The sequence below is a fragment of the Platalea leucorodia genome (genome assembly GCF_965183815.1).
Source record: "Platalea leucorodia genome assembly, chromosome: 17".
Lineage (NCBI taxonomy): Eukaryota > Metazoa > Chordata > Aves > Pelecaniformes > Threskiornithidae > Platalea > Platalea leucorodia.
This window is the reverse complement of record NC_138839.1, coordinates 2,474,133-2,498,461: the sequence shown is the minus strand read 5'-3', so window position 1 is coordinate 2,498,461 and position 24,329 is coordinate 2,474,133. Positions and strand designations below refer to the sequence as shown.

At 36.8% G+C, this 24,329-nt stretch overlaps 1 protein-coding gene across 3 annotated transcripts in view; it reads left to right on the top strand.

The window, feature by feature from the left end:
* The window catches only part of PRKCZ (protein kinase C zeta), a 69,911-nt gene that overhangs the window by 16,617 nt on the left and 28,965 nt on the right, over positions 1-24,329 (top strand). For all 3 annotated transcript variants that reach the window (XM_082328733.1, XM_082328732.1, XM_082328734.1), the window contains 4 exons: positions 17,194-17,279; positions 20,248-20,379; positions 21,597-21,678; positions 22,381-22,433. In XM_082328733.1, the coding sequence (XP_082184859.1) occupies positions 17,194-17,279; positions 20,248-20,379; positions 21,597-21,678; positions 22,381-22,433 (353 nt within the window). The remainder of the gene's footprint in view (positions 1-17,193; positions 17,280-20,247; positions 20,380-21,596; positions 21,679-22,380; positions 22,434-24,329) is intronic.

The window sequence follows — 24,329 nt, the reverse complement described above, 5'->3', positions numbered from 1 at the left end:
GCCTAGTTGTAACTATTTTCAAATTGTTTTACAACAGACCTATTAAATTGTATTGGTGCTAATTTAGCATAAACTAATGCATTCAGCGTTATTGCTTCTTAGCTGAAGGCATACAACAAACATCTGCATTGCACTTAGACTGGATGGAAATGTTATTGATAGTGGTGATATAGTTTATTTAACGGACTATTTATTTTGACAGGACTAAAATATTGCCCTTTGTTCAGAAAGGATTCAGTATGTTTCAAATTCTTGTTTTATGTGGCTTTATCACTGTAGTCACATTCATAGGAAATACTTTTAAAAAATGACAGTATTACATATGTGCTTTTCTAGAGCATCATGCTTATGCTCTAAAGGAGCATATGAGTTTGCCTCCAGTTGTTTCCAGAGACGAATAAACAGGTAACTAGTCGCTCAGTCCGAGATGGGCTTCTACTTAAATTAGCAGTCTGTAAGTGTGGAGTTCTAGTTTGCTACAGAACTGCAGAGTTTGAAATGGAATTTTTAAACAAAACTATTGAATTGCTAAATAATTTCATTCGCAATATATTGCTCAGACTTGTTCATATTAGGTCATGGAATGACTATTTCTAATAGTATATGATCTTCTGAATTGCAAATATTTTGCAATGAATTTCTGTAGAACTGTAGGGTTTTCTTTCCAATTCCTTCAAACCAATGCTTTGGAAGAACAGTGCAGAAATAAATACTGAATGTTTCGCATTTATGTTGAAATCTAATAATGTAATTGGTAGCTGTCCTGGACCTTTGTGAAATTGATATGGGTTTGAGATTGTACCAGCAAAGCTTGAAATAAATACACATAATCCATTAATGGAATAAACCACGTGACTAATATTTCAATTCTATTTGCATCCCTTAAGAAAAGTTCTTTTCGTGCGTGAAGAGCCTACCTCCTTAAATGATGCGATGCTCTCTGCAAGATAGACTTTGCACAGTCTCCAGCATCTGAACTTGTATTGCCTCTGTATTCTTTTTGCTCTTGAATTTTGAACTTTTTTTTGTGCCAGACCCAGCTCCCGCTATAAATATAAGGCTGCTGTTGTAGAAACAGTACCTTTACCTTCAGCAAGACAGCTGACCCATCCCCGCAGACTGGAGTGGCAGTGCTGCGATGTGGAGGAGGCGGCAGGATTTCTAAAACATCTTGCGTCTCTTCCCAGATACTGAATGTGACCTCTCATAGGCGTTTCCAGCATCTGCTGGCCTGCAGCCTTGGATACTTTATCGCAATGTTTCCTGATAAAGATGGCAGACTTTTAGGCCAGTCTTTTGTACTTAAAAATATTTTTACTTTTTTAGTAGATTGGCTATTCTTTTGGAGTTGGTATTAAACAAGTTGTTTCTGAAATGTTTAGGTGGGTATTTCTCTTCTGTGCTTGCAAGTGATAGCCTTCCTGATAGCCTGATACAAAGCGTGGTATCTGATTGGCAGTTTTATAACTTAGTTATTGTAGCCTCAGCTTATTTACACTGACAGATCTTGTTCTGATTTATCGCCCTTGGTGCTGCAGTGCATTGTATAACAAAGCATGTTCAGCTGAACAATTTCTGTCGATTTGTAGGACTTCCCTAACAGAATTGCCGGTTTTATCAGAGAAATACTTGTTTTTGTGACATCAGCTCCTTGACATCCATGCCATGTTTTAGTTTGTGCCTCAGCTGCTAGCTACAGCCTCTCAAGGGAGCCAGTACCACCCGTGCCTGGATACATGAGGCAGAGATGTGAAAGGGAGAGACGGGGGTAACCAGTCTTCCATTAAATATTTGCTCTTAATGTTCGAGCTGATCCTGCCTATTGTCCTTGGTATCTAATGGTATTCAAACAGCGGCATCAGTGGAATAAAGGGAAAATGTTTCGTTTCATACCTACTACGTTGTAAAGCATAAAGAATTACATGCTGAAGAAGCTAAAGAATAAAACCCAGTGAGTAATGCATGCTTTTTCTGTAGATTTTATGTATCATCATTGTGATTGCTGTTATGAATTGAGGCCATTGATGCAGTATGTGTGTACGTGTGGTGCAGTAGATAATAGAACTCAGCATTTTGGTTATGATACAGTTGCTTTGCCTACCACCCTCCCTTGCAGCCATAGATTGTTACAAATGCAGAGAGATTCCTGCTGCCTCTTGTGCGTAGGGATGTGGCTGAGAGACCTCTCAGAAATGCTGATAAAATTGCACTGAAAGGACTCTTGGGGAATGTATTTTAGGAGGAAAAGAACAGAAGAGTGAGTGATGCTGCTGCCGCTAATGTTGGAGATTAATGAAAGAAATGTATCCAAAAAACCCTGACGGTATGTGTTCAGGGCCTGTTTATTGTAAGATTGCTGATGTAAAGATTAACGATTTAGAAGCATCATTTTCTAAGGCCTTTTTGTTGAATTGTGTTTAGTGGATTGTCTTAGATGGATGTTTTTTAATTGTGAAATACTTGTTTTGAATTAAGGTTTACTTAGTTTCTAATAATGTCAGAATAAACTGTGCTATACACTTTTCTGCATTTTTACATCTGAACAAATAGATATGTGCATGTAATGTTAAAATTAAGCTTGGATTTGGGTAGCTAGTGCTAACAAATTTTAGGGTTGTTTTGCTGTTGGCTTCATTAAATAGAAGAATGCAGACTAGGAAACGTTTAAAAAATTTCACAAAAGAGAATGAATACGTTTTTAATGTGTAAGTGCTTATGGCATTAGTGTGACAGTAGACTAATGTTTTTATTATCTAACATTTCTGGCTGATTTTGCTGCCTTATTTTTAATGATTACACTGTGTTGTGGATGTCTCTTATGCTCTTTGTTTATCTGCTCAGGATTTTAGCATTAGGTGCTTGGACTTAATTTTTTCCCCAAGCCATCTTTCTTGAAAATTTCATCATAGGGCTGAGTAAAGGTATCTTACGAACCTAATTATTGTTGTGAGCTATTTTATTTTAGCTATAGATACTTGGTTTTGCTTTATGTTCTACCTGATACTACGAAACAGCTCTAAAAGGCTTCTTGCTACAGTAGTGTGGCCTGTAAATATTTTTCTAGCTCATAAGGCAGGTTTTTCCCTTCATTTGTTACTGTATTGGCAGCAGTGATTAGGTTATTCAGAGCACGTGAACCAATTTCATCCCCCAATGAAGAAAGGAACTATTGCGACCATAGAGACTATTCTGAAGACATAGATTGGATTGCACTGGATAATTAGGCAGTTTTGAAACTGCTAGTAACCCTCTCCTGGTTTTTAGTAATTGAACTGACAGAGGGGAAAATTGTACTATTTTTAATGTAAGGAATATTGTTGCTTAGGAATTGAAAATAGCTGTGTCATAGTTTCTCAAGAATACCTGAAATCTCTTCCTCTGTCTTAACTGTTTACCGTGGTTTTTTTATACATGGCATATTTGAAAAATATACATACAGATTATGAGACAGTGTAAGTTACTGAAAGCAGCATTGTAGTTAAAGGTCTATTTTGCTTATCATTTAATGTTTTTAATTCTAAAATAATTTCAACAATTTTCTTAGCTATGAAACAGCCAATGAAGAATAAAGAGCTAGGCCTCCCTTTTGATAATTGAGGCGTGAAATTACCAAGCATGCATTTGATTGTGGGGTTTGATATCTTCCCTTTCTTTGAGATACTGGATGTCTTAGCAGATGTTTGTATACCAATTCGTAAACTATAAACTAAAAATACAGTGGAATAAGGAATGCTTGGGCTGGTTTTTAAGGTGTCATAACAAATAGCTTGTGTTCTTTTTTTATTTATTCCACCCCCTCCTCTTAGCTATTGCTCAGAATGTAGTATAATCATGCAGGAAAGATGTCACCTGGTTTCAGAAAACTTCTCTTGAATGTAATGTCTAGCTCCATCCCCCTGTGTTCTCTCATACTTCTATATACTTCTCATAAGTTGGTAAATCCATGTCTGATATACAGGCATTTGGGGTAACTAAATTGGCAAGAAGGTGATGAAGCTTTTGGTGTTATTTGTTGGAATCGGGGGACATGTGTTAGGCCTGTCTGTTTCAGTAGCTTGGAGGAGCTATTTAATGTGTAACCTCTTAAATGATATGGTCAAGGTTAATTATTATTATACTTGGGATTCTGTGTAATACTTCTTAAAATTAGTTGTTCTATGCAAGTTAGTTTTTAATGTTTAACTGAGCCACAGAAATAGCAGCAGGGGCCTGCAGGGCAGATCAATGGGCTCTTCAACATTTCTCTCTTGGATTTTTGAGTTGCTGTGTGAGAAACCAGATTTTGTGAGAAATCTCAGGTGCTGCTAATTTGAAATGGAGAGCACTTCAGGAGTGAAGCCTTGTAAGACGAAGTAGCGATAGCAGTTGGCTAGCCACTGAAGACTTGTTGTCAGTGCAAATCTGGAGGGTAAATAAATCTCCTGAAGGAAAAAAGCAAAAAGCAGCTACCTTCAGGCATGCTGAAAGGGTGGTTTTCAGAAGAGGCATGTGAGAGTCCTCATCACTGTCAGTGCAAGAGTTGTGTTGAACAGACTGTGCAGTTCTGTCCTTAAACCACAGGGGGAAGGTAGTGACTCGGGTAGTGGAAAAATGAAAAACTGAGGCTCTCACTATTGACTAGAAAGCACCTCACTTGTAATTCTGAAGTTCCATTACTAATTCTTCTGCATGTGTAAGTGCTTGTCCTTGAATTATTAGCTGGGGAAACATTTAAAAGGAAACCAGAAACTATTTGAAGGCAGAACTTAAAGATTTTATATATAGTATGGTCCTCTTTACTTTTACAATAACACGCGCATTCTAATAATAATGCTATTATATGCTTCTTCCAATAATTTAGGTTATCTACTGCATTATTCAGGAAAGCAGGTACAGATGCCCTGTGACTGGCACAGGACTCCTTGTTCTTTAGATTGTTAACTCTCATAAAAACTATTCTTACCCATAGGAATTGCAAAGAAAGGAAAACCTCAGGCAGGGATAAAATTGATTTTGTAGAGCCTGAAACAATAGATCTGGGATTGGAACTGATCCATTAATTTCCAGGTGCAATCATTGTTTTTAACAATAGCACTACAAGCTATCTCAATGTTACTTTAAACTTGTTGGAAGGAATAGCTATCATAAAATGATTTTATACAGCAGATCTCATACACAGATGATGGAGAGCACAGTAGAAATCAAAAGGGTTTTAGGTGGGAAGCAGTGTGTAAACTTTGCAGATCTGGTATAATTATCTTCTTTCCTCTGTGGGGTAAGATGAAAGCCCCCTTCCAAAAGCTGAAAGACAAATACCATCATTAATTTGAAAGATTTAAACATGCTTTCTTTAACATGTTAAACACTATAGCTTTCCATTAGCAGACCAGATGAAAGGGCAGGTACCTAAGGGGAAAAAATTGCACATGGTAGTCTTAAGGATGAGAAGCTTTAGGATGGAAGGTCACTTTCTTGGGAAACAATAATTCTCTGCCTCATAAAAGAATTAACTAAGCTGGAAGACTTACTTAGTTTGCTGTTAGAATTAGCGTATAATAATTTAATCCAAATATAACAGGTGTGATGAGTAACTACTGAAACTATTCAGATTTTTTTATTTAGCTACTGTCACTAAATAATAAGTTTAGTGATATTTTATATTGCTGCAAACTCTACTTCTTCTGTTATACTTGTGAATTGTATAAATGCTGTATCCATACAGTATGGGAGGAAGCTTAGAAGGAGTAAAAGTATGAATGGGAGAATCTGAGATTAGTTTTATTTATTTAATGATAAAAACTGAGCACAATTCATAGAGCTCAAATTGTGACATAATAAGAATTGACACCATGTACACTTAATCTCAGCTTGCTTTCCTCCTAATACAAAGCAGAATAAGGTACTGTGAGGTACAGATGTGTCAAAACTGCCGGACTGAAAAGCGATAGATCTGGAGAGTTAGTCCTGCTGCAAGGTAACAGTGTCCTCTGTCATACCGAGGTATTGCATACTTTTCTGGGTATAATATTGGCAGACAAGTGATTAAATTGGAAAGAATTCAGAAAAATATGCTCAAGAGTCTGATTTCTTAGGAAAGATAAAGTACACCTTTGTGAAGTAATAGCTAAACTGAGTCTCTGTCATTCTACTAATACTGGAATAATGTAAACATTGGGAAGGGAAATGGAACTGTTTTAGAGTGGATCGTAAGCTGAAGTAATGGAACCATGCTGTGAAGGAAAACAGCTTGACTCAGAACATGTGTCCGAACACGGAGACTGTAGGAACCAAATAATGGTCTCAAGGGCATTGTGAAGGCCACCTTATAAAAGCTTTATGAATTTGAAATAAATGTTAAATCCGTTTTTTAATAGCTGGTGGGTTTTTTGAACAGTTTTGCGTTTTTAGTGATGATGTAATCAAACAGGTGTTGATGCCTATCACTTCAGGGCAAATCAAGTAATTCGATATGCACTGGAAAAAAACCTAAGCAATAACATCAATTTAATACAAATGGGAACAATCTAAAAAATAGGAACTCCATGCTTTCCATGAGAAATAGGCATGAACAGCCCATGGTAAATGCATTGCTTAAGTTGGGGGTTAGCTAATTTTAATTTCAATTTCATTCTGAGCACAGGTTCTGGAAACTTTTGGTAATTTTGTGATCATCAGCTTCATGTTCAATAGCAGTTGGAAATGCAAATAGAATTGTACAGGTAACTATGAAATAAGGGGAAAATCAGGTGTACAAGATGGGCCGCAGCCAAATCTATGGAAGGGTTTCAATGCAAGGAGAACAAGACTAAGATTTTAACTTGGAAAAAGACAACTGAGGAAATATTATACAGTTAATTTAAAAATCATGTATGACACGGATTAAGTGAAATCAGTTAACCATTTCGTACAGGACAAGAAGTGGGGCTCTTAAAATTAAGTCTTCTGAAATGTTTTCTAGGGCATTTGTCAGTAGTTAGTTTTTGTTTTTCCTCTGACCTTTTTGACAGACACGTTATAACTTGCCATTTAAGATAAAAAATGAGACTAGGTGAAAATTTGATCTGACCAAGTTTTAGCTGATCATGCTTCAACAAACTGGATTCAGTTCCTTCTGATTGCTGTCTAGCTCAGTCACAAAAAGAACTGGAATTCTTGCCTCTTTCAACTACTGATAGATGTGAATTGTGCGTACTCAAAGGATTAACTTTTTCTAGAAAAAAGTGTGGTGTCAAGTCTAGATTAAGATTCCCCAGCAAGTCTTAAATCATGCAGGCTACTGATAACAAAGTAGACCCAAATTCCTGCAGGAAACTTCCTTGTGTTGTTCCTCACTTCTTTATTTGCCACCTTCAGTAATTTCAGTTTGTATAGAAGGCGGGCTTTCTGTTACCAGGCTCTTCTTTGTAATAGAAAGTAGTGCTTCATGTATGTACTAAGACATAGAAGTCTATTAAAAAAAGTGGCCTACAAAGTGGATGCAGATGTAGACTAGAAAAGACGAATGTGTTCTGCTTCAGTAATCTGGGCTTTGTTGCATTAAGTGCTTGCTAAATACAAATTAATGAGGTTTAGTTGAAGCTGTGAAATTTGTAAATGTGAAAAATGAGCAATGTGTGGATATAAATATACCTAAATAAAGGTGCCACTTTATTAGTTCACGCAAGTAGGATACTGCTCGGCGTCTCTGTTGCATAAATGGAGTTTAATACTAAAGAAATGCTTCATCTCCTGCTGAAGTTATTTTCCTACAGATTGCTTAGATATTCAGAAGTTAATTTTGATTTAATTCAATACTAAGGTAAATTAAAGAATTAAATAATTTAAATAAGTACTGGTTCACTACTCTTTGAGCTTGATTAAAAATATTTTAATGTGGATCTTAATTCATGTTAATAGAACATTAAATTCAGTTTTCATTGTACTAAATCTTTTAATGAAAGTGATTTTTATTTTGGGAGAATATGATGCAGTCATCAAAAGAAGCCTTTTGGACTTGTATTAACAGTGCAACGCAAGCTTGGTTTTGTGGTGCATGTAACCACTGTGGTTTTGTAAATAGAGGAGCCAGCTACACATCATGAAAGGGTGTAAAGCTTAAAATTGCAGAGAAGGCCAAGTTGGAGAAGGGAAAATTTGAACTTTTTTCTTTCCTAAACAAAAATGTTAATCACACTCAGAAGTATGGATCCACCACCAGTTGTCTTAAATCCCTTTTCATAACATGTTCTTTGAAATTAGAACAGCAAATACAGCATCATTTTATCCTGTGTCTGAGACAGCCTTGCAAAACGCATACATCTCAGCAAGAGACGCTGAGGACATACAGCAGATCGTGATCACCGACGTGCACAGAGATCCTCATCATCAGAACATCGTCACTTCTGGAGTAGCATCCTGTAACTGAATTTAGTGAGGATTTCTTGAGTAACACTTTGTGTACTTTGCTATGTTATTTTCAAATATGTCTGAAACTTCACAAAATCATAAAATTCTGATCTCGGATTGCAAAATTGTGAAGTCATGAAGTGTCTTTTGGACACTGAAAGCATAAATACCTTCAGCCACTGTAAAGTATTTTAAATGATACTGGTTTTCCTATATATCTGCCATCTTAAATTCTTGGGGGGGTTGGTTAAGAAGGATTTTTAAATAATGCTAGTAAAATAATGCTCTCTTCTATTATTTTGTCCTGTAATGCTGTCATACTTTGGTGATTAGTTCCAAAATAATTATCTTCCTTCCAAAGAACATGAACATTTAAGTTCATTAGTGTATGCCCGAAAGATTACAAAAACTTCTATAGACCCTGTATACAGATCAGTGTATCATTGTATATTTAAAACAAATCAACACTTTTCAGCAAACAACTGTCTTGATGCATGAATACCAAACTTGTTTTCACTTAATTGACAAACATTTTTGCTTTGACTAGATAATATAAGTAAACTCTGAGCTGTTAGTCACCGAGTTGTATTCTTAACAGTTCTTATGGATTAGTTAAGAAATGTTTAGTCTCACCAGAAAAAAGAGAGTTCAGATTCTGTTATTGACTTCACAGTTGGTGTTCTAGAATTCAATATGGAAATAAGTGGATCACCCAGACTTGCTACAATTTCTCCACCGGGTAACTGGGAGAATCCGACTCTTATCCTAGTTTAATACCAGATTTATCCGTCTTGGTAACATTGCAAGTGTATTCAGCTGTTCGACTCTAACATGCACAGCAGTCTTTAATGAAAAGGAACAAATTGTTGAATATGATGTAGATATGTTAAGTTGTGCAGTCCTTCTTTGCTGAAGGTGATGTTCAGTTTTGCATGAGGCTCAAGTAGTAACTGTTGGTTCCTGTGCATCGCCCAACTTGTATGCAAGCCAGACAGATGGCTGCTTTAGCCATGGGACTTACTGCACTCAGCAGCCTAACCACAACAATTACAGTTCTTATATGTGATGTTAAGGCAATCTGGGTCAACAAAAAATGTGGGTTTTGCTATATCTTATTAAGTCTTTATTTTTGTTTGCTGGAAACATGCCAATTATCTCATGCATTTGTTTGCCATGATTGTTGGAGGGTTACATTTCCATTACAACTTTCAAGAAATAATTCTGTAAACGGTTTGCTACTAAATGTTTAGATAGCTCTTTTAAAGTTATCAGTTGATTATTTTTCTTTTGCTCAAGAGATATGTTGTGGTTTAATCCCAGCCAGCAACTAAGCACCACCCAGCTGCTTGCTCCCTTTCCCCTGGTGGGATGGGGGAGAGAATCAGAAGGGTAAAAGTGAGAAAACTCATGAGTTGAGATAAAGACAGTTTACTAGGTAAAGCAAAAGCTGTGCACACAAGCAAAACCGAACAAGGAATCCATTCACTCCTTCCCATGGGCAGGCAGGTGCTCAGCCGTCTCCAGGATGGCTTGACTCTGTGTAAGCACTGCTCAGCAGTACGGAAACCACCCCTGCCTTACCAACACTGTTTCCAGCACAAATCCAAAACACAGCCCCATACTAGCTACTATAAAGAAAATTAACTCTATCCCTGCCAAAACCAGCACTAGATAAGTCAAATCCTTGGACGTCTCCTGTTTGTTTGATAGCTGAAGTAACTTTCCTTGTTACTCTGGCAGGATGCGTTGCCGTCTTGCACACTGCGTGTCTGTGAGGTGCATCTCTGAGGCCTCATCTGCAGAATTTACCTGATTCATCAGCCCCTCTGATCACATGTAAAGGGAACTTTTAAGGACAACTTACATATTCTCGTAATGTTTTATTTCTTGTGTTTCTGTGAATATAAGGTGGTATTTTTTTGTTTGAAAGTGAAAGCCTGTATTTTTTTAAAAATAGTTTTTAGATGCCTTTGTTTTTTAATCTTCTCATATATTTTGAATGCAATCAGAATTTTTAATGACAAGGCAATCCAGATTTTCTAATTGCCATTCATAATGAGCTTTTTAACTTGGAGACCAAGAAAGAGCAGAAGGCGTTAACGGGTGTGATTGATGTAAAGGGGTGTACAGCACCAGTGCAGCAGAGACTTTTTCAAAATGAGATGTTAGCTCTGGTTTTATTGGATGGCATTTTCTTTGTAAATGTGACTTATCACCTTGCAATGGCATGGAGCCATTTTAACAGAAGGATATGAATATGAGCAACCAAGAGATCATGCATGAGAAAACAGTGTGTATGGAGGACAGGTTTTCCACCTAGCAGTCCTGAAGTGGGAGTCAGTTGACCACATTTTAAGTCAGTGGGGAATAGGATATTCAAACAGTATTCTAGCTGTGTTGCAGTAAATGCTGGGTAAATATTACTGTTTTATGAGATAGGTTTTTTCCTTGTGGGTTCTCTGCTGATACTATATGTAGTACACTTCCTTTGTCATTATTGCTGTCTTAATTGTGCTTAATTTTTTTCATAGAGGTTGATCTGACTTTGTAGTTAATTTTAGTGTCTGTTGGAAAAAAAAAGGATAGGCAGATGGTTCCCCAACTGCTAATCAGTTTTAAATTAAGTAAAAAATAAAATGCTGTCTCCTGACCATTTTAATAACTGCAAGAGGTGAAAGCGCTTAATACCTATCTATTGTTAAGGATACTGTCTTTCCTAACTTCTGAAAAGAAATGGTCATAGTACATAGCAGCTTATTCATAATAAAAAAGAAGGGCCAATTAACATCCCATACAATGTATGTCTGTTACATGCTTCAGAAAGCAGTTTTATTGTTTCAGTTTAACTATTTGGGATGCATTAAGTAACAGATATGTGGAACAACATACTCTCAGTTCTTCAGAATCTACTTTCCAAAAATTTGTTCTATCTTTATATGTAATTATTTTTATATGTTATCTTTTTATCTAGTTCAGAGTCTATCTGAAATACCAATATCAATTTCCTACTTGTAATTCATCAGTTGGTTTTGAAAGAATGCTCACTTGTCTGCTCAGCAAAACATTAAAAGAACAAAACAAAAACTGGGCATTCTCATACTGTCCAGCTGGCAGGCAATGTAATTGGCCTGTAAACAAGTTGCATTAATCTCTGAGAAGTGATTTGCAGCAATAGCAAATTATCTCTGTGCTTAGTATAGTAAAAGATTTCATTATAGTTTGGTCACATGAAAGCAGACTTTGGAATTGCATTTGTAAATCCAAATGCAGAGGAAATCATTTTTTTGTGGCTATCTTACTGCCATTCATTGGTGTACACCACGCTTTTCAGACAACGGATGAATTCTCCTACATATTCTGGAAAATACAAGCATTTCTAAACTTTCAAATAGAAAAGTAGTATTTTGGGCTTGGGGACAGGTTAGACCTGTTTTTTTTAATTGTTTCTCTTCTCCAGTGCTGGGAGGGCAAGTTGCCATTTGAAAAAATAATTGTGCCACCTTCTCTCCTTTAGCAAGTTACATTTTCGAAGGCAAGATTCACATCCTTTCTGCTAACTTCTGAGGTGATTATTGAATTGGGGGAGTATCTTCTGTAGATGAGTTAATTTGGAATGAACATTGAACAACAGACAAATAATCCACTTATATCCACAATTAAATTTTTTGTGTATTTATTTTTCTTCAAAAGTTTTTTTTCTGCAATGTTTTTAAAAGATGAAAAAACTAACCCTAGGGAATGTCTTTGAAAAAACAATATTAAATATATTTGCAAGGTTCATTGTGCATTACTGTTAGTGATGTAGTTGCACAGCTTGACAACAGAGGGAAGAATTGCACAACAGCAACAGTCAGTTGTTTCACACTGCTTTTTACATAGAGACAGCTGGCTAATTTTGTTTCAGGCATTCAGTTTGAGTATTTTTATTTCCCTTGTAATCTTAACTTGAAAAAGAGTCTCTTTTTTTCCCCTCCAATTTTCCAATCTTGGAAGTAGATAAAGTTCAGTACATTCATTGTAATTAGAATATATATTTGTGTTCCCCAGTAAAAATTTATCCCTGTTAGCAGCTTAAAATATCTTTTGAGTTTTCCTGTAAACTCATTCACATACAAAATTAATATTCAAAAATTTTTTTTGTTAGGCAAAGGCTTGTCTTTAATATCCATCAGAGAGGAAGGATTACTTTGTTTAATTAGGGGTATGACATCTCCTTCAGCCTCCAAGCAGTTAGCTCAAAGTCCTTAATGAGTTAACTGTTGTGTACTATAAAATAAATGAAAAAGTAGCCCTTTTCACTAAACACAGTGATTAAATACTCATGCTTTTGTGATGGCATTCCTTTTTCTAGGTGACTGGGATCAATCATGGCTGTGAAAACTTGTTTTAGTTCTTGGTTATCAAGAATCACTGAATCCCTTCCTTGTTTTATTTGAAAGTGTTCTAGAAACATGTACCAAAACACTTTGTTTCAGGTTCAGAAGTATCCTTTTCCCATATGAAGTGTAGGGGTGAAATGCATACTAAGATTAGAGCTTTGTTCACACAGAACACTGGCAATAAATTGCTTGTTTCTTGTTTCAGGTTGTATACTTACTGCCATTTTAAGCATCTGTTTAGTGTTCAAGATGGTGTCTTTGATTTAGTATAGCTCTAGTTAGGATTTTTGAAGCTGATAATGCTTCAAAATAATGATGATATTAAAAACCCAATTTGTTTTTGTAATTTGCCATTATCCTTAAGTGAATTTTTAGGGAGGATGTCCTCTTTCATGAGTGCGATTCTAGGTACGTAGAATACACATTTTAGTCCAGTTCTGGAGGTTATTCTAAGCAGGTTGCCCAGGATCCTGTCCAGATGGCTTTTGAATACAACCTCTCTGGGAACCTGTCCCAGTGCTCGGTCACCTCACTGTGAAGAAGTGGTTCCTGATGCTCAGGTGGAACCTCCCGTGTTTCAGCTTGTGCCCATTGCCTCGTCCTGTCACTGGGCACCACTGAAAAGAGCCTGACTCAGTCTAAATTACACCTTCCCTTCAGGTGTCTGTATGCATTGCTGAGATGTCTCTTCTTTCCTCTAGACTCAACAGTCCCAGCTCTCTCAGCCTTTCCTCATATGAGAGATGCTCTAGTCCCTTAATCATCTTTGTGGCCCTTCTTGGGACTCTCTCCGATAGCGCCATGCCTCTCTTGTACTGGGCACCGCTCCAGATCCGGCCTCCCCAGTGCTGAGCAGAGGGGAAGGATCACCCCCCTTGGCCTGCTGGCCGCGTTCCTCCTAACACAGCCGCCTTTGCCACAGGGGCACATTGCTGGCTCGTGGTCAGCTTGGTGCCCACCAGCTCCTTTGCTTCAGAGCTGCTTTCCAGCTGGTCAGCCCCTAGCATACACTGGTGCATGGGGTTGTTCCTCCCTGGGTGCGGGACTTTGCACTTCATGAGGTTCCTGCCTGCTCAGTGCTGCAGGGGTTGAGGTCTCTCTGGCAGCACAGCCCTGTGGTGGAGCGGCCGCTCCTCCCGGGTTTTGTTTGGTCAGCGAACTTGCTGAGGGTGCGCTGTGCCCCGTCCGGATCTCTGAGGAGGTGGTTGAACGGGATGGGAGCCAGTGTTGTCCCCTGGGGTGCGCTGGTAGTCACTGGGCTCCAGCCAGACTTTGTGCCACTGACTGAATGAGGATTGCAAAAATGAATACTATTATTGATAATACTAAGAACATATTATTCTGTCCTATAAATTTAATCTTATTGTGTAATAATAATAGAACTTGTGGTGTGAAGGTGTGTCTTAACAATGATTGCTGTTTTCTCATTTTTTACCTTGGCCGCTTTTAGAGGTGGGGAATAGGAATTGGTTTACTGTAGACCCTACACTGAATCGGTGGCAGTCGTAGCGGTGAACTGTAGGGATTCCTGCTTTCTAAAGCTATGCTATATTAAGTTCAGTTTTTGTTAGACTGTTTCCTCACAAGTATATGATATAAACCCCTGACTTTGATTTAATATTTATCATTAATTAGGGAAGTGACTTGCTCCTTTATTTACAGACTTCATCAGCACAAGCTGCTCGTTAACTTATCATTCACTTAATATTCCTCATGTCAGCGATAAGCTAATGTTCAGAACACAGATGTATTAGGTTGCCTCCATATGGTGCTTTGTCTAATGAATCAATTAGCTATTTTGGAAAAAATCCTTGTGAAGTTGGTTTTTTCTGTGGTGAAAAGTCATCCTGCAAATGGTGGAACAGTTTTTCATTGGTGTTTGTGTTTGAGCATATTTTTAGGCAAAAACTTTGCAATAGTTTTGCTAGGTTCTCATTTAAAATTTCTTTGCACTCAGGAAAAGCAGGGGGTTTTTGTTTGCTTTGAAGTTTATATCTGACAGGTTTTGAAGAGCTATTTGAGTCAAATAAATATATTGAGTGATACACCTCTATTCTAGTAACTGCATCTTTGCCACTTCCATGGCACGCAGTCTTTCAGCTTCTTTGAGAAGCTGGGTTTTTTCCAAATTGTTAACAATTCATTTAATAGTGCAATGTCTGTTTCAAATGCATGCAAAGTAAACATTTGCACATGCAAATAGAGTAACAGATGAATGTTTGTGGATTTGGCACTGTAGATTGGTGGAGTCACAGAAACTTCAATACTTTTATGTGTCTTGCTTCTGAAGGACAAAAATAGAGTATCTAAAATCGGGCCCAGTATTATAATCAGTGTTCGTGCATGGTATGTCAGTAGTCTGATTTTGGCTTGCTCAATATTAAGTTAAAATAATTTTTCAATAAAGAAACTATTTACTACTTGCATTGTCTTTTGACAGTGAAAATGTTTGGGTTTTTTATTAAAAAAAAAGACTTCACCTTTGGAAGGTATGGATATTTAAAAGTTAACTGTTTAAAACTTGGAAGACAGAAACATTACAGATGAAAACTTAAGATGGTTTTGCATTATAAATTTACAGTTTAATACCTTGTCAGAATGTAGCGATGTTTATCAATCAAGTCTATCAGTTTTTTATATTAAATGTTCTTTGCTGCATTGTCTGGGGCATTTTAATTAACATTACATACTTTTCTACATACAAGATTGGTTGTTATAGATTGGTTCGTTTGTATTAGACTGATTAAAGGACAGCTTTAATGGCTAATATAATATTGGATTTGGTTTAAAAACAAACTAAACCCCAACACAACCCCTCTCCCCTGTTCAGCTTCCTCGTGGAGATTCTTAGAAGTTGCAATTTTTCTGAAAGAGTAAAATAAAGCAATATGATAGACCCTGTTAAGGCGCCAGGGGAGAAGCAAGGATGGCTTTATATTGACCAAGTACAATTGCTTATTATGAACCTGAGTGGTTTTGGTTGGCAGAACCAGTGTGCCTAGGTACCAAACGTAGCATATATGTAGTCATCCATAAGGTATCATAAAAGCATGTATTTTACTGCTGTCTTCTCCGATGGCGTTATTTATACTTCCTGTGCTGGTTAGTTCTCCATTCCCTGTGAAACTGCCGTAATTACTAATTTTTCTGTTCAAAATACGTGAAATATATTTTGTACAAGCTGCTAACTGTGTTAAGTTGTATTACAACTAGTATAAATAATTTGTTTTTAAAAAGGCATACAGTTAAAACTTTGTATTGGAAAATCTTACTCATCATGTTAACTGAAGATAGCTTTAAAATAATGATATTGAAACAATTATTCTAGTCTTTCACATTTTTTTTTCAAGTAAAAGGATATTATAATACCCATAAAACCACTGTAAAATACTATTCCTGGAAGTGTTTAAGGGGATGTGTCAGACTTGTCTCACTGTCTGAAATATACTTGTTAACTTTAAGTATTACAGTAAACTTTGAGAACTCCTAAATTTGAATCTCTTAATAGGTGTAATTAGAACTAATTATTCAGCAATTAAAATCTTGCAAAATCTGACTTTTTAAAAATTATTTTTTAGGCGGAGTATGTTGTCAGTTTTAACATCACTGCTGCATTTTTGCTTAACCCACCCCTTCTTCTTTCCCCCTGCACTCCCCACTCCGCCCAGCGCCCGCTTGTGTTGCCTGCTGCGGGAAGCTCGGGGTCCTGGTTATGTGGCAGGGGCTGGCTCTGCTCTGTCACCGTTACAGCTGTGTGCGGTTTTTTGTCATGCAGAAATTGCACATCTGTACGTGAAAAGTGACAACAAAAGTAGCTTGGAGTAGATGCTACATACGGTCATGTATGGCCTCTTGGAAAGTCTGGCTTAAACAGATTAAATGACTGCCTGTAATGTTTAGAACATATTAGAAAAAATTGCAGACCTGCACTTGAAGTGTTTCCCTAACAGAAGAAATATTTTGGTAATGTTTATCGGCAAGATAAAAATGAGGTCAAATAACGTAACTCCCAAGGCTTGTAACGTCTTTTAACATTGCGTATCTAAAGCATTATTAGCACCAAACAGCCTTTACGTGTTTCCATACGAAGGTGACGTGGTGAGATCAGCATTGTTATTCTCCCAGAGGAAGCTGTTTCTTTAACAGTTATCTGTCCCTCTCACCTGAGCTCGAACAGCAAGCAGGCAAGAAACTGTAACGAGATTATGATCATGTGAGGAAAAAGAGACAGGGGTAGAGAAAAGGGAGAGGCAGTGGTGAAAGCACATCCTGCAGAAGCTGCCACTTACGGCTGCCTTTAAAAAAAAAAAAAAAATCAGCAGGGATTTTCGCTGTGCGTTGATATTTGGAAAAGCAAGATTGTTTTAAGTCACAACTTGCTTAACATAGTGTGTCTGGTATTGCTGTGCTACCATGCTGCTTCTTTACACCTTTTTAATTTCTTTCTCAGAATCAATCTACCGACGTGGAGCCAGAAGATGGAGGAAGCTGTACCGAGTGAATGGGCATTTGTTTCAAGCCAAACGTTTTAACAGAGTAAGTACTGTTGCATGAAACGTTGGGGTTTGGTAATGTTCTGTGGTAATTGTTTTCTCAGCCTGTGCTTTTTCTGTATTTGAGTGTTGAAAAAGAAAGGAAAAGCAAGATGCTTATTCATGTGACTTCTTAGTCTATGCAGTCTTATTCAGGTCATAACAATCAGAAAAACTTGAAAGTCTTTGAATCTGGGGTGGAGTTAATAATATATGATTGATGGAAATTAATTATTTTTAAAGTCTCTGAAAGCCTGGTTTTGTGACTATTTAAACTGATGCATGCTTAGAGCAGTTTTTCTCCTCTCCACTCCATGTGATCTTGATGGCTTATTAGCATAATCTTTTACCTTCGGGACTTTGTATCATTCTTAAATATTAGAGCTCTTGTTGTTAGCTTAACTGTTTTGAATCTCAGGTATTACATAAGCTAATTAAGAAAAAATACCAGGTTTATTGAGCTAAAACACAACTGCGTTAAGAATCTGACTTAATCCACATAAGCAAGTGAATGTAGCTTTAAGGCTGAGACACCTCCTTCACTTATCCCATTATGCCTAAGTATTGCAGCATATATACAAATGTAGTATACACTTTTGGGAATTCCATACAAAACTGAGTACAGTGAGGTAAGTTAACTCTTTGATTCAGCAGTAACTTTTTTTTTTTTAATTAGCAGGTTTTTTCCCTAATGCTCCCCACCCCAAAACTGCATTGAAAGAAGGAAAGCCCCTTAAAACTCAGTATCTTATCACTAGATATGTGAAAAATAAGTCATACATCTGAATTATAACATGCATTTGTATAATGTGGTGTACCAGCTCAATTTTTTTAATTTATAATATGAAATGTATACTTTTTTGTGCTTATTTGCTACAGTTAAAACATATTTCTTTGAAACATTGTAAATGCGTACCTGCCACATTAATAATCCATAGTGTTATAGATAATGATGTTTTAATTTAAATGAGGCAAATAGGGAATATATACATAAAGATTTTGAAACCTCATTAGCATGCCCATTTGTCAACAATCCTAAACAAGACTGCTCTGTTATAACTGTCTGTATACAAATGAAATCATATAAAGCCAGAACACAAACCATATCTGACTGAAGGTAGTAACAAAGTTGACATGAACTGTAAAATGTGACATTAAAATGTATAAATTAATAATAAATTATGGTCATATATGTATTACTGAATTAGATACCAAATTTGAATGTTGACTGAATTTTTAAGACTGGAGTATTACCTTATGCATTCATTCCTTTTTCAAAATAACCTTTTAAAACCTTTTCAGATAATTCAGGTACATGAACACATGCAAGAATCTAAACTTTAATCTTGTTGAACATGATGTAAAGGTTAACTCTCTGTTATTGCTGTGTTTGTATGCATTTTGGAGAGGTATGAGAGGGATTACTGAAGGAATTTGGTAGCTGTCCCTGCATCCTTGTTTTTTTCCTCCCTTGCTTCCCTGCATCTGACTGAAGTAAACGAGATTATTTTCTTGTATGTTGTTTCCAGGGTCTAAGACATTTTACTTAGTCTTAATATTACTGCTACCAAACCTAGACAAGAATATTGAAGGAAGTCTGATGGACCAGGAATTTTGAAAGAAGCGGCTATAGATGTCCAAGGCTGCTTCTCTTATTAGGGAGTATGGTTTGGTTTTTTGCAGTTGTTTTTTTTTCCCCTGGGCAGTGCAGTCTGGGTTTCTCCTGATCAAGGAGGACTGGCTGTACAGATGAACGGGATGTAGTTCAGTTTTGTTTTCTACAACTATCAAAATGTGAGAAGGTCAATACAGAAAATATTTTTTAAAAATGATCCGTTCTTTGATCATTATTTCTTTTTTAATTTTTTAAATTTTTTTTTCTAATACTACTAGTAAGGATTTATAGCTTAGTGCTTTTGGGCAGGACACCGTGTGTGATTCATTAGTCTGAGGATCTGAATAACCGCACTCTAACTTGCAGTTTGCTGGGAGGAACAGACTTGCACTGTTCTGTGGCTTTGGGACAGTTGCAGAGTTCTGTCGGAGCCTGAAACGGGGGGTGAGTGCGGGACTTCATGTGCAGCTTGCAGAATGACAGGCCGTGCCCTAGCCTGCTACAGTAATTACTGGAGAACATTTGCAGATAGGGAATAATGAGCAAGTCTTCTGCTGGCAACCTGTGCACTGTCTGGAGGGGTAACTGAGACTGGGTGACTTCTTGGCATGCGAGAATCTCCGATTGCTACTTGGCACTTGGGATAAAGTGGATAAAATGACCACAGCACACGCAGACTGGAAAAATTATTTACAGACCTGCCCTGTTACAGTCAGCAGTAGAATGTCTGGCTTCTTAATTTGTCCTCATTTTGATTTAATTTATTCAGATGCCATTTTGTTGCATGTATAAAAAAGGCCATATGTTTTTGATATTAAATAGTGCAACATACAGAGGTTTTACATCAGACTTGATAGATGAGTTTTAATTATGCGAAGTTCCTGCTAATGTTCTACCACTGTTAAAGTATATAGGTGCAGATATAGAACATTCTTCATATTCTAACTTGTCTTCTGTAACATTTTGTGCCGGTGTTCTCTGAAGCAGTCAGTTTGGGTGCTTTTTATGCTTAGTTGTGTAGTACAAATTCCTGTCAGTTTATTTGGGTAACCTCTGTCAGAACCTGAAATTCAAAACAGACTTATTCTCTAGGAATGATTTGCTAATGTTGGGCTGTAATGATATTTGTTTTTTTTAAAATTCATTTAAAAAGGACTGCATTTAGCTGCATTCTAAGTATGAAGTATAACCTTCAGTTATTAGGGAAACCCTGGATATTCTAAAAGCATTATTATTGAACATCTCTTAGGAGGTGACTAGGATGGGTTCTTGTAGGGTGGATTCTTGCTGCTAAATAACTACCCACTTACAGAAAGGAGTTGATAGTTGAATTGATAATCTGCATTCTGCCTTTTAGAGAGCGTATTGTGGCCAGTGCAGTGAAAGGATATGGGGTCTCGGAAGGCAAGGCTACAAGTGTATCAACTGCAAATTGTTGGTCCATAAACGTTGTCATATACTTGTTCCACTGACCTGCAAAAGGCATATGGTAAGTTTGCCTTCTGTCTAAAGCTAAGGTGTTTCGTTGTGTCCTGTGTTGAGTTTCTACATGTGCACCCGAAGTAACTAAATGCTGTGCATGGTTGTAGATTTATAATACTTGGTGGTATTTGGTTTTCAGTTTCTGAAATATCTATGGAGGACAAGCCTTTGGATTGTGAACAGTAGAAACAAAGTGAGGAAAGAAAACTTGTGATATGACTTAAGTATGAGCAAGCTTGAGTCTGAATTCCCCAGTCAACCTGGTGTATTTTACACGTAGATAGAGAGTTCTCATTGACAATCTTAGCGTTTGTTCCTCTTAGCCTATGGGAGGGTTTTGAGAACTAAGGCACTAGTGTGGTTTTTGCACTACTGCTTGCAAAAAGACTTGGTGCTGTCATGTTCTTGCCATCTCAGTTTCTCCGGTGCTGTTCTCATCCTCTCCATTCCCCTCATATATTCCAGCAGCAACTCTAGTGTCTTTCCTAGACTTTAAACATTCACCTGTATCCCTGAATTTTAGCCCCTCCCCATGCTTATCACAGACTATAACCGGTATCTCACTGGTTGTTGGATCATGTTGTCTCTAACTCAGAACTTAAACCAGTATTTTTCTTTATTGGTATTGCATAGGACTTGCCTTGACATTACTAGATTCTTTGCCAATTTATTTATGCGTGTTGCTATACCTGCTGGAATAGTCCTACATATCTCATTGAGTTGTGAATGAGACCAGGGTCCAAATGTCCTATGAAACTGTTCGGTATTGTGATCTCTACCAATTTAGGCAATATCCTTGCACAATGAGTAACAATTCGTGTTTTCTAAACAGGAAAGGAATATGCCACTGCTCTAAACTGAGTGTGTAACATCATGCTGAAGCGTTCACTTTGTTGCAGTTCCATGTGAAACAGAAGTCTTAAATAGAATTAAAGTTTGAACTTTGCAAGAAAATACACTAATCTTATGTTTAAAAGACAACTAACCATCTGTGGTAGTTGCAGAGAACGGTTGACAAAGCATTTAGGCTTTTGGTAGGCTGGTTTTATAATGGATAACAAAACGTTAACATTTGGAAATACTTTCTACAAAATGCAGTTTTAATCCAGGCAGATAGAAATGTAAGGTTCTCATTGTGTTGTAGTTACATGACAAGACATACTCACTTAAGAGACTCTGTAAACCGATGTTTTTTTTTCCTATATAACTTACGTATTTTGCAAGGATTCGGTCATGCCTTCCCAGGAACCTCAGTTAGATGATAAAAATGATGAAGTTGACCTCCCTTCAGAAGAAACTGATGGAAGTGAGTACTTTTCTTGTTAAGTTGGAATTCGTGTGTTTCCCCACTTGGAGGCCCCGTTTCCACTCTACCTGTTTGGTGTTTTTTTTAAAGTTTACTTTGGACGAGGTCTAGCTTAGTCCCATGGACTAAATGCTCATTAGGGGCTCAATTATAGTAAATGTACTTTTGAAGTGTGTCGTCTGGTTCCGTTTCATCCTAAATTCCTATGCTCTGAAACCACTCCAGAATTTGAAGTTAAGCAAAGATTTGCTTTTTGAAACAAACAAAAAACCTGCACTTCAGATCCAAACTATGATGCTAATATGTGTGCACCCTCGGACTCTTAAGTATTTCTTAATTGTGTGTGATTTGGAGTACTCTTTCTAGGTTAATATTTTTGGTGGTTTAACCTGTCTTGTTTTAAGGGCCCGTTTATCATACCCATTCTCCAAAATTACTCTGGCCTTTGTCAGATATTATTATGAGCTCAAAAATTCATTGATGAATTCCTTAGTGTCTCTCAGTTGGTTGTTTCTGCAGTGCCCTTGGGATCTGCTGTCAGGATTACAAGAACAAAGTGGAAAAATTTGATCAACTGTCCCATAGTATTTAAAGCAAACCGCTGACCCTAAGCTACTAAATCATCTTTCCATTTATCAATTTTTAAAATTATTTCTATTGAAAGCCTTAGTAACCACACTGCTTGTTTGATTTCTTTTCCAGTTCCCTACATTCCTTCAAACCGGAAACATGACAACATTAAAGATGACTCTGAGGTATGTTTTAAAAATACTTTTTAAATTCACATTTACACACTCTTAATCATACAGCTTTTTGTAAAATAGCTAATTATTTCTCCTCTTTTTTTCTGCTACCTTTTAAAAAAAGAAGTCTGGGTTTTCTTTCTGAAAATTTATATTTTTTTTTAAGCATTTTTGCTGGATTTTTCAGATTTCTTCTGTATATAGCTCTTGTTATCCCAATCATGATGTTGAGAGACTTTTTTTCTGTTTTGTTTTGTTTTTTTCTCCCCTCCATTCATGTTGGAACAACAGTGATTTAGCGGAGGGTTTGACTTTATTGGTCCTTGCAACAAATGGTGGCTTTGACATTGGTCTGCTCTCTAATGGATGTACACCCTTTTTCACCCTCAGGCTATTTCTACAGGCTATCATTATGAAAGTTTGTTCAGTCTGATAATACATTAACTATCCAACTCTCTGAGATGTTTCATATAAATAATACCTGATAATTTATAGACAGCTCCTATGGAAATACAAGTAGAATAACATACACTTAAACTCCATTTTTCAGCTCTTTTGTAGATGGTCTGACACAATCTCTGCATACCAAGAACGTTATTTCCTTAAAGCAGTTTGAAAAATCCTAATATGCTTTAATTCTAAAGGGCTTCAAGACATTTCTTTTAAAAATGCTTCTGGCCTATTTAATAAATAGGATACACTCTGCAGAACACTAGCCGTTAGTTTTATATCCCACTTCTAACAAGCCTGCGCCTTTTTTCCTCCATCTCCACTACAATACTTGTCACTGCCATTATGTCACACTTGAGTAGTTCCTGCTCTTGGGTAAGTGACTGCCTTATTTTCAGTCACATGTCTTTAGATTTGATCTCAAATTCAGAGATGGAAGGGTATAAATTTAAAACATGGTAGAGAATTTTAATTGCTATCTAGAGTTGCTGACTTCTGCTGTGGTTAGTGCTCAGGTAGATACTGTTTGTGTTTAAATTTTGGTAGGTGCTGTTTGCTCAGCTGTCCTGAATTATGCTGCTCTGATTTTCCCACCTTGCTTTTGAGCTTCACTAAAATAATTAAGGTATCCTAGAGAGAGGAAGCGGCATTCTGGGAGCTTTGTTGGCTAGAATCTTTAAGCTCAGAGCAATCTCTTCTAATAGCAGTCAATCCTAGATCAAGATTCTTTATATAAATACTGTCCATAGTTCAGCAGAATGCTGATCTGTCTACAAGTACAGTAGCATGAGGTCAGATAAAAATAGGCCACAAAGTATGTCAAAGCATTGTATATATTGGTAAAACATGAAGGGTCAGAAGTACATGCTGCACTTGTCTAGTTCAACTGCTTGATCTTCAGTCTCACATGTTCACATCTAATTTCAGCAAACAGTCCAGATAAATTTTATCTTTTTAAATAATGAATTTTAAAATAACATTCTTCATAGTGGAATATTTCCTGCAGATTCTCACATTTGAGAAATTGGTGTCTGCTCCTGTATGTTCCTAGGCACCTATTAGAAATCTTTTTCATTAAAACTGTAGTGAACTTGATACAGACAGCTGTTGCCTAAACTGAAACCAAGACAGGTATATTCATTAGCAAATCATTGTTTCCTTATCCGTCCTCTTTTTGGATAGCCTTTATTAATTTGTACTACAATATCTGTCAGATATTGAAATATATTTCAATATATTATATATTGAGATATCTACAATATCTGTCAGATATGAAAGATGCTTTTCAGTTAGTGCTAAGGGTAATTCTATATGGCCTGTGGTTCAAGAATTTGAATAAAACCTCATTTCTCAAGACATTGCCTTTTGTTTTCCAGTAGGGAATATTTAAATGATTCATTAAACAAAGTACTGTCTTGAAGAACACAGTAACTTTCAGTAAGAGCAAAACCAATACCA